Here is an 11,783-nt window from a genome sequence, read left to right as displayed (position 1 = left end):
TTAGCAGAGGTCCAAAGACCTCAGGCATTGTTCATATGAATTATACGCAATACTATACCTCCTTCATCAGCTTTGTCAGGACAATGAGCTCCTTAGTCTCTGCTTTTTATTGTAGTGGAGTAGAACGTATTAATAATGTGTGCACATAAACTAAATTACTGATTAATACCGGTTGAAGTAAAACCCTGACAATAAATGACCAAGAACAAAGGGAGGCTTGTTCGTAGAAAACGTTCAATTTTTGGCCAAGAGCCACCTAGCTGATGGACAATGCAGCACCGGTCCAAAAATATGTCAGTACATTCTAGCAAATCGAATGTGGTATTATATCTGGCATGCAGACTCCACTTCGCTATCAGTCTCCACACACTCCTGTGCTGACACATTCCTGGTTCAAAATGAAAATAAAAGCAGTCATAGGGTGAAGGTACCACTTTTCTCTCTCAAAGACACTTCTTTTTGCCGTATGATGGTGTGTAGCTCTCAAGAGATGATTGACAAGCATTCCAGGGGTCTGAAGGAACATCATGAAGACCCTGATGGAGAATAACTGGGAGTCGAGATTAGTCATCACATATAGCCATGACTCGACAGAGAGAGAAATGACATCTAAGAAAGGGACTGTCATGTTTCCAGGCAGACAGGAAGGTGTATGGAGAGGTGAAATGGTCGTTAGTGTTGACAGAGAAGTGCAAAAAAAATGTTTATTAATAAATCTGTAGATCACAGATCTATGTCTCACTTTTCCCTGACAATGTCTATTTCAAGGATTTACGCTTATTCTCTTGCCAAAAAGCTGTGCTTGGAGCATGACTCATCCTATAGACTCATTCGCTTTACAACATTTTTATCTGATAAAATCTATCACGTTTATCTGTCTAGTGAAGTATGGAGTGTGATAATTCCTTGGGTCATAATTGCAGCTTAACAAGAGATTGTTTTAACTTTTATTTTCTCTTTTTATGTCTCTTGGAACAGACCCAAATGAATCAAAGTGAACAGGTCAATGCCCTTTTTCTCACATTGGAACAGGACCAAATCACAGACTAGAAGCAATTTACAAGGAGAGAATTTACTCACCTGACAAATTACATGGAACTTTAACAGCTGCAAATGTTCAGTACAGTACAGATAGAGATCAGATGTTAAATACAACAGGATTTTTAAAATAAATCTTTATGGCTTTACCATTATGACCATGTCTGCAAGTCAAAATACCTTAAATGTACACTCTATAAAAATGCTGGGTTAAAAACAACCCAAGTTGGGTTGAAAATGGACAAACCCAGCATTTGGGTTAAATGTTTGCCTAAAAAACATGCTGGGCAGTTTTATTTAACCCAACTATTGTTTAAAAATGACTATATGGCTGGCTTAAAATGAACCCAGTATTAAAAATCAGACACATAATTACTAGAAGCAACAATAATAATCAAAAGATGAACATTTATTAATAAGCAATTTAATAAATGTTTATTGTTTAATTATTATACATTAAACATATTAATACATGTTAATTTCCAACATACTTTAAGCAAGCAATACAGTAAATTAACAATAGTTGAGTTAAATAAAACTGCCTAGCAGTTTGGGCAAACATTTAAAGGTGCCCTAGAATCAAAAATTGAATTTACCTTGGCATAGTTGAATAACAAGAGTTCAGTACATGGAAAAGACATACATTGAGTTTCAAACTCCATTGCTTCCTCCTTCTTACATAAATCTCATTTGTTTAACAGACCTCAGAAAAACAGTCAAATCTCAACATAACGTTGCGATTACTGTTACGTAACAGTCGGGATCATTAATATGTATGACCCCAATATTTGCATATGCCAGCCCATGATCAAGGCATTAGACAAGGGCAGGCAGTATTAACGTCTGGAGCTGTGCAAAGCTGAATCATCAGACTAGGTAAGCAAGCAAGAACAATAGCGAAAAATGGCAGATGGAGCAATAATAACGGACATGATCCATGATTACATGATATTTTTTGTGATATTTGTGAATTGTCTTTCTAAATGTTTCGTTAGCATGTTGCTAATGTACTGTTAAATGTGGTTAAAGTTACTATCGTTTATTACTGTATTCACAGAGACAAGAGAGCCGTCACTATTTTCATTTTTAAACACTTGCAGTCTGTGTAATGCACAAACACAACTTCATTCTTTATAAAATCTTTCCAACAGTGTGGTCCCAACCGCTGGGTTCAAACAACCCAATCACTGGGTTTGTCCATTTACAACCCACCTTGGGTTGTTTTGTAACAAAGATCATAGTGATTTGACCATGTGTCATTGTTAATTAAAATATTTAATCGAAATAAATTAAAATATAACTATTAAAAGATAAACAAATGAAAATTGGAAATGTTGCCTACCTGAAATAAAAGTCAAAGTCCCTTAAGACAAGTCATTTCACTCTGCAGCCATCTTTGAAACGCCTCTAGGGCATGCAAGTGCAGCTTCTCTCATCTCTTTGAATGGGGAAACATCAAATTCTCCAAAGCTGTTTGCCAAGTTTTCGATTAAATTTCTTATATGATATCACCAATGAAATCTGACAACAACTGTCTCATAATTTTTTTTTTCTAAACACTCAAATCATGACAAAAAACGGTATTTTTCAGGCTGGATCAAGCTAATAAGCATGCGCAGTCCTGGAAGTGCCTGTCTGACTGTTTCTATAGGAACCGGAGCATCTAACGGCCGCTGCAGTGACACGATGGCTGCGTCCGAAAATCTAGGTACATTGCGCAATGGTTTAATGATCTACAGCAGTATAGCACAAGCTTTAGTGAGAACTAAACAAATATTTAATTTCTACAGGAGTAATTTCTCGCTAGAAAGGACATCAAAAGTGGAAAATGTTGGTCAAAAATGTATATTTACTCACAAACTGGCCAGCAAACGCAACTTTCGGACACCATAATTATTTTTCTAGCTCAACTGTCACAGAATGGAAAGCACAGGATTGTGGGATATCAAAGGCAGCTAAGGATACACCTTAGCTGCCTTAATGCCTTCCTACCTTGAAATGTGTCCTCCGAAGGCGGCATTTTCCAGTTTTCAGACGTAGCCGACGACTTTACCAATCGGCGATTGGCTCTTATTTAGAAGACAGGACTCCCGCCATATTGCATGTTGCACTTTCTCCCATTCAAAACAATACAAGTGTTATTTTATAGTCTTAGTAAAAGTAAGCTGCAGTACTAAAATGACTAAAACTGAAATAAAAATTAAATAGAAATATATTTTTAAAAAACAAAGACTAAATTTACTAAAACTTAAACTAAAATTAAAACCAAAATATTAAAAATACTATAATAGTATATAAATAATATAAAATTACACTGAATTTGACAGAAAATGATCAGCATGTCATCGTCATGTCCTTTACTGGTGATGTATTTCCTGTCCAGGCCAATCTGATGTGTCACATCCTGCATGATGGATACCGCACTGGATTGAAGATTTAGTTTAGTTTCCTCTGTGACCTCACTGCAAACAAAGAAAGATTATGTTTTTGCTAATGCTACTGCCAGATGCTAACTCAGTGTTTGCTGGCCAGACAGTCATTGACCATAGTGACCTCTTCATCCAATCCACAAATATATGTCTTGTTTGTAATTTATCTGTTTATATAGATTCAATATCAAAGTGACTCACAGGACCACCATGAAAGCATAAAACACTGTAGTGTCTCGAACAAGGCAAAATAGCAATCTACTGAAACCCCTCCCCCATATACAGACAGAAGGAGAGATTCTTTCAGGCAGAGGTGCTGACATCTGCTGTAGGTTTTGGGATGGAATATGATACTCTCCCATAGTCTGCACATGACCTCCAGTCTGGCAGCACCAAATACTGCACCTTTCCATTTTCTGTTACTGAGAGATCCATGAGTAATATTTCCTGCATACCTTGAGGTAAATACTTCTATATAAAAAAAAAAAAAGCTAAAACAAAGCATTATTTTTACTGTGCCATGTAACTCTATGTGCTTTTGCTGCCCTGACTCTGTCAAAATGAATTTTTGCCTCTGTCTCTTTGTCCAAAAGACCGAAATGTATACCTCCATCGCCATCTGACAATAAATGAACAATCTTAGAAATCTGATCATGTCAGCTAGATTGAGATCTTCAGCTTCCACATGCTTCTGGTCTCAGATTTTTTCCCCCTTTCTGTAGTGGTCTGGGGCTGAAAGTGAATTGCTTTGCCATTGCATCATTTGTCTGGGAGAATCATTTCAATGTGTGCCCCTCTTTGATTGTTTAGTCTGCCATAGAAATCTACACCTAACAGGCACGTTAAGGAACACGTTGACAACAGGGAGATGAGATTAACCACATGAAAAGAACTTCTTAGGTTGATGCTTTTAGTAGGGAGAAGGAAATAACTTACACAAGGGGAGTAGGTGCACTGTCTGCAGCTTTGACAAATTAAGAGGTCTTTAGCATTTCCCTTAAGATGCTTTAGGCATTGTTCTGACTTCACAATGATGAAATGCCAAACAAAATGATGAAAAGATTTAGACATTTAGACCGACACAGGCCACAACTTGTGATAATAATAGTGTTAGGCCTTGTTCCAAATGGTCACACCCATTCAGGAAGCCTTTCCATAAACATGTGAAGCAGTCATGAACTAATGGTTAATGCATCTTCAAGACCATTTGCAGGACAACCTTAAATTGGCCAACCGATAGTACAAAATGAGAAAAGATTACATTTTAATTGAGAAAAAAATCATGCATGCATGTTTTATCTGCATCCAAATTCTTGTACTTCCAGATTATGTACTGAATTTGATGACAATCTGACTTTTCGGCTGTTTGGTGGAGTTTGTGTAGGCATGCTGGTGTGTAGTATGAACGATGTTAACATTGTCCTTTGACCCCTAGTTCTTTGACCTATGATGTACTAACAACCATGAAAATAATTGACTTTGTTTTTAAACAAGTATAATTTAACCAGAATTAGGAGCAACAACACAGATCTCCCCAGTTCTGCATCAACCTTTTTTTTTTTTAATCTGATAGCTCTCTCAGGTAGGCCCTATTCTCAGGAAACACATATTCGTACATGGGGTCTGTGGCTGTTTTTCACAATATTGATTATTCAATACCAACTCAGCAGTGAACACTGTAACTATAAGCTCTTTAACACTGTATATTCTGTTTCATCCTAACACATAAATCCTAACATTTGTAAATCAGTAATCTACACATATTTGGTCTTTTCTTATATTTAAAGCTGCAGTCCGTAACTTTTTTGGGTTAAAAATTATTCAAAATATTTTTTTTGAGCAAGTACATAATCAGCCAGTGTTTAAATCTATCTCCATACCTTAGAGCAAATCACAATGGTACGTTTGTAATTATGTTTTATAATAAAATCGATACTGGAGGGTTTCTGCCGTTCATCTTTGCGTCATTACGTCCTGTCTGTTTACATAAAGAAGGAGTCCCAGCTAGTAGGCTATATGGCATGTGAGGATGCTGCTGGAAACGGATCATTTATAGCCTTTTCTCACAGCAGCTGGAATAATTAAACTTGTAATCCAGAAAGGTCCAAATGACAATCATCAGTGACAACAGGAGATTCACCCGTGGTCAAAAGCAAAAGACTTCAGGCTGCGGAGTGGCTACAGAAATTGAAATCTACAGATAACGCTAATACACACTAAATACACAGTCACGCAATGCTGATGCTGTTAACAGTAACAATTTGAGAACAAAGTATAACAATAATAATAATTTGCACGGTTTGAGCTAAGCGATCGTTAGATTTAATCGCCATTGGAAGCACGATTTATTGTAATGCTTTTTTTCTCAGTTGGTCAGTAGTGGCAGACATGTTACTTACTTGTTCAGATGAAAATTCCAGTGAAAATTCTTATTTTGGTCATACTTCCAAGACATAGAATCTGTGATTTCGAAGTACACACCGGTGTGGTGACTGACAGCAAACATTAGATTCATCCACACTGACGAGCTACGTCGATGCACAACCCACGTAAAGATGATAATTCTGCATATAACTGCAGTTGCAGGTTTCAAACAGAGATGGCGACAAAGAGGCAAAACTTACAGACTGCAGCTTTAATTGAATCATTCACTTCTCTGGTGGCACTGTTTGTGACAAAACGTTGTCTTTTTAAAATTAAATTAATAAATGAATTAATAAAAAAAATAAACTACTGTATGTAAATACTTCCTAGTCAAGCCTTCCTTTAAATGTATTTTTTTATTTATTTTTCTTTCTCTGGACAGTTACACCACATAAATCATTTTGACTAAGCGCCACTAAAAAAAAAAAAGAAAAAAAAGTGTTCATTATAAAAAAATATTTTTTTTTAATTAATTGTATTTTTAATGTATTTTTGAACAATTAAACAATCAACAGACATGACGATCGTGGCCTCATCGACCCATAACCATATGATCGCTCTCTCTCTCTCTCTCTCTCTCTCTCTCTCTCTCTCTCTCTCAAACACACACACACACACACACACACACACACATGTATATATACTTGTGTGGCGGTGGAAATGTGAGAAATATAGTCTTTCACTCCAAGCGACTGCAGCGGCAGCACCAGCAGCAGCTTGTGAATGGTCCCCGCCTCTCCGGGGAGTTTCCTCCACGGGGAACTTTTACTTTATGTGCAGCACCTGTTGTGTCGCCAGTCGGCCGTCTGCGCTCGCCACACACTCGGAGCCACTTCAAGACATTCATTTCCTTCAGAAAGTTGAACGCGCAAAGCTACAAGTGGCATTTTACCCAGAGTCGGTCGCGTTACTCGGATGGACTATCTGTGTTTGCAAGGGAAAGTCGAACACTTTGCAAACAGACAAAAGTATGTTTCGCGTCTAAGCAGATCTTAATTTACAGCCGTGCACGTTTCCAACCGTCCTCTTGAACACTCGTGTATAGGCGAACAGGTGTGCGCTCACTAAGTTCATGCTCTTTGCTCAGATGCTTCTCGGGAAACTTTGCACAAAGAAGTTTTCGCTGTAGAAACTCTGCCCGCTCAGGATTATGTGGACTTTACTTTACGCGTGCCTCTTACAGATGTGTCCAAAGTTGGATACGCGTCTCACGAACAATATTTCTGCATGGTGATTGAAACAACACATACTAAGTGCCTATAAGCACCGACAGCCACCATTAATCCAAATGATTCCATTGCTTCTCTTGATTCTTATATCGTCTCTTCATCAGCATGAGTCGGTGGCGGAATCGAGTCACATCAGTAAGAGTCACCACGCCAGCACTAAAGAGCAAAATGGTAAGTTCAGAGAGTCATCGCATGATCTTTTTCTCTTGTTGGAGTGTGTGAGATTTCTGATAATGCTTTACAACTAAACGCATTGAGTTTACCTTTGCAATGAATGGCCATGGCAAGCCTTTTTAACATTTATTCCTTAACTAACTAGTCTATATATATATATATATATATATATATATATATATGACAAGAAATGTTATTCATATGTGCCTAATATATGTACTAGCAAAGCTGGAATACATAATTATTGGAGTAGTACTATAGAGTTGTCAAAAGTACAGACTTCAGTACCGAAATTTTAAAAATGTAAACACCTTTGATTGGCCGATTGGTACCGAAGTCGGTACTTTTGACAACTGTACTAGTTGCAATCTCGTTGTATTTTACAATGACAATAAATGTAGTAGTAGTAGTAGTAGTAGTAGTAGTAGTAGTAGTAGTAGTAGTAGTAAAACTAATCCAGTGATGATTAGAGTACATACCTGTGATAGTTGATATCCAACCCACTTATTCTCATAGAAAACATAATGTTACAATAGAGACTATTACCAATTTAGCATAGTAACAAATGCTAATATCCTATGAATAATAACTACCCGTCAAGCGACTATTTAAACGAGTACTTGTCACTAATGGAATAACAGTAGCCTACTAAGTAACCGTATACTAGCATCCAATAAATAGTGAAATTGAAAAATATACTATTGGATTACATATTTAATATAACAGATTAGTAGCAAAAATAAGACTAAAGTTAGTTAAATTGATTACATGTTAAAACAGCTTGCCATAGATGTCCACAATTTATGGGGTTCACACAGCATATGCTTAGTAGGAAGTTGAAGTTACCTTTGGCTTTCATGTGCCTGAAACGCACATCTGTATGTGTATTTAAGAGGAAAAAAAATCACGGGGTAACCGGGTCCCCTGGGAGGGATTTCTCTCTGATCGCAGAAAGAGTCCATTCATGAAGCGTGGGGTGCCCCGGGGCCATGCAATTTGCTTAATCCTACCAAAACTCACAGGTGAACTAAAAAAAAATCATAATGATAAAAATAAAATAAAGCAAAAGTTTCCATTTAATTTTGCTCTGAAACCATAAGCTCAGTGTTTTAAAGCAGGCGTTGGTGGGGACAGGCAAACTGTCGCCCATTGCGCACCATTAACAAAATGTAAACTACTACTTGTGTTGACTTAGGCGAGGGAGCGCCCCTTACTGTGTCAGGGGTGAAGCAGAGTGGAAACATCTTGCATTCAAACGGCTTCTCTGGGCCCAGTATCAGAGCTTCCATTGTGTTATCATTCTTTCTCTAAACTGTGAAACATGCAGAACATGTCTACTGGGAAGTCATGTTCACATAGAAAATATACTTCGTTTTTTTGTTTGGAAGTTTATGAAAGTATGTAAACCTTCTCAGAAGACTGTAAAATCTTAACATCTTTGCCTAAAAAAAAGGAAGGCTTAATTGATTTGGCACATCTGATGCAGCACATATCTAGTCCTCTCAGGTCAGAGTTGTGTCCCAGGGAAGACCCTTGTGATTGCCATTTGATAGGGGTCTTTAGCTGTAACGCCACCTTTATTCCCCAGTGACTTAAGAATGGAGGTGAATTGGTAGTGTGCTCTGCCAAGGGTTTCTGAACGGAGAGTCTTGTTCTCTTGCTCTCTTTAATTGCCAAAACAGTAGATGCTCTGTTGCAGCCATCTCTGGTTGGTGTTGATTGAGGCAGTTCTTCACCACTGATCTGAGGCTGGTTTTATTTCACAGCTGCAGTGTGAGGTTAAGGTCAGGTTAAAAAGCTACTTGACCAACTTTTTCAGGTTAACCTCAATAGAGTTTGCCAGCCCACAGTTCACTGATCTGTTCACCCATATCATAAAGGCTTTTTTGAACACTTGGTTCTTTTGGTTCAATGGTTTTCATATGAATTGTTGCGAGTATGAGGATAAAGTTGAGGAAGGATGGTGAAAGATGTTTCCAGTGCTCCGTCCACACCAGTGACTATATGTGCACTGACCTTCAAAAGCTGATTCATGGAATCATTATAACTGACCGTTCTGAAGGTTAGTCCAGTTACAGTGGAGGCATCCTCAGGGTGTTACAACAAGGCTGTCAATTGATTAATCAAATTGCAAATTAATCTTGTATGTCAATGTTTTCCGTAAGCCATATTCAAAGTCATTATTGTGGTAAATGAGTAAATCAAATTAGAAAAAGTTGCTGTAGAAATCAATATAGATATTGTTGTTCAATTAGGGGGAAATAATCCACAACAATCAAGTTTATCGTCAAATCTGGTATGGACCTAAAGGGGTGTGATTACGATTTCACTTTTTTAACTTTAGTTAGTGAGTAATGTTGTTGTTTGAGCATAAACAACATCATTGCAAACAAAGATTATTTTCTTTTAAGGACTACAACAAGCTTCTTTCTAAAATTTACATAAAACCGGCCCCCGGGACCATGCAACAGAGGGGGCGAGGCCATGTTGGGCTTCTTTAGAGAAGAGGAAGAGTTGTTGTAGTAGAGTGTTGTTGCCATGCCGTCATTTTACGCCGCACTGCTTCACAAACGAGGGTCAAATCAATGCTGGATTTGCACAAAGATTAACATGATAGCACATGCTAGTCGATGTGTTGAATCAACTCTACAGCAACTACATAAATGTATCCACTAACCATTCAGAAACGTTCAGTTTCATTCTAAAAGTTGTAACTTCTTCCTGAGTCTCTCCATCAGTGTCCGACTTCAGTTTGAACAATGTAAGGCTGAACACCGTTACTGACGATCATCATTTTGGCTGTGTGAGATTCTCCAGCTTTGTTGTTGTTGAGCAATTTGTTAAAGCTCCGCCCTCTTCTGGAAACCAGCCGGTGTTACGATATATTCAGTTTCTGAGATTTCCGGTTTCCGAAGGCGGAGCACACGTGAATATTCATGAGTTTCTCGAACATGCGCGATTGGATGTGCAACTGAGAGTTTTAGTTCACACTCCTTGTATAGCTGAAGGTTCTGCTATTATATGAAGTACCTGTCATTCAGTTACAGACAACTACACAAAACGTGCATACTGAAAACATTATAAACTGTTACCTACGTAAACAACTGTAGTTTTGGCATAAGTTAGCTGCGACGCTGAGAATATAGTTACCTTTATGGAATAATCCACTAATGTGCTGAGATACTAAAATTCTCAGTTGCACATCCAATCGCGCATGTTGGGGAAACTTATGAATATTCATGTATGCTCCGCCTTTGCACACCGAAAATCTCAGAAACCGATAATCTTTTAACACCGGGAGCGGCAGCTCATTTGCATTTAAAGGGACACACACAAAAATGGCTTGTTTTTGCTCACACCCAAATGGGGCAAATTTGAAATGCTATAATAAATGATCTGTGCTGTATTTTGAGCTGAAACTTCAAGACACATTCTGGGGACACCAGAGACTTCTATTACATCTTGTAAAAGGGGCATTACAGGTCCTCTTTAAGGGTCTTTCACATAGGGGGTGTTCTTTCAGTATCTGCACTTTTTTTATTCGATCTTTTTAATGTTTTACTTGCTTTTAATTTATTGCTTGATCGTCTTTAAACAAAGTGTTACATTTTATTTTTATTTTATTTGCATTGACTTGCTGTTTAAGCATCATTATTTTTAAGTTAACAGTTCTAAAAACGTTTTAAAAAGATATCGTTCCTTCAATATGAACGGCTCATTAGTCATTCTATGCTGCCTGCTCTCAATAAATGTGGTTTGTCAGGTCAGAGGACATAATTAAATGTCAATTTTTAGAGTGTTACATTATAATAATTAGCTGTACTAATTTAACATTTTAGATTTTAGTGTGAGATTATTAACGTCTAAAATAGGTCTTAAATGTTATTGCTATATATACTTTATTATATGAGTGTTATCAGCATTAACTAGATGTCATTCAAGCAAAGAATTAAACAGAATCCTGAACTGGTGAGTAGTTGCTTATTAACCATTGTTGCAACAGCGTCCTACCCTAATAATGACAGAACTACAAATGCTTGCACCAGTTAGCTGCTCACATCTTTAGCCGTCTCCATAAGTCAGATCTATAGCAATGGAGTGGGTTCAGAAAGCAGCTGCAATGTTCTAATGGTGCCAGATTATCCACTATTAATCTGCTGTAACCCCAATGACATCCCAGGCAGAGATGTGTGAGAGTCAGCCTCAATAACAACTGAATGCCTTGCAAGGCTCTGCATTACTGGATTACTTAGTTAGGAATGGGGTTAATGTGGTCCACCAGCTAACTGGGAAATGCAGCCTGCCCCACATATCCAACAGCTAAGCAGTTGGTGTGTAATGATTAAAGCATAGAATTGCCTGAATGCTCAAAAGCAACACATCACAGTACAGTTAAGAGTTTAAATTTAGTTAAATTACTTAGCAATAATTTTCTTTGTATATTATGGCATTTCATACTCGTGCAGCTTGAAGATACACTGGACAAACA

The 11,783-nt window shown here is 37.6% G+C and overlaps 1 protein-coding gene across 2 annotated transcripts in view; it reads left to right on the top strand.

Moving 5' to 3' along the window:
* The first annotated feature begins 6,584 nt into the window (after positions 1-6,584).
* Positions 6,585-11,783, top strand: part of pdgfc (platelet derived growth factor c) — a 58,309-nt gene continuing 53,110 nt past the window's right edge. Inside the window, exons 1-2 of one of the 2 annotated variants that reach the window (XM_067378671.1) lie at positions 6,585-7,121; positions 7,225-7,291. In XM_067378671.1, coding sequence (XP_067234772.1) covers positions 7,119-7,121; positions 7,225-7,291 — 70 coding nt within the window. In that variant the 5' untranslated portion in view covers positions 6,585-7,118. Of the gene's footprint in view, positions 7,292-11,783 lie in introns of both variants that reach the window. The other variant, XM_067378610.1, reaches the window with a different exon arrangement.

The sequence above is a fragment of the Chanodichthys erythropterus genome, chromosome 1 (genome assembly GCF_024489055.1).
Source record: "Chanodichthys erythropterus isolate Z2021 chromosome 1, ASM2448905v1, whole genome shotgun sequence".
Classification (NCBI taxonomy): domain Eukaryota; kingdom Metazoa; phylum Chordata; class Actinopteri; order Cypriniformes; family Xenocyprididae; genus Chanodichthys; species Chanodichthys erythropterus.
This window is presented reverse-complemented; position numbering and strand designations above follow the sequence as displayed.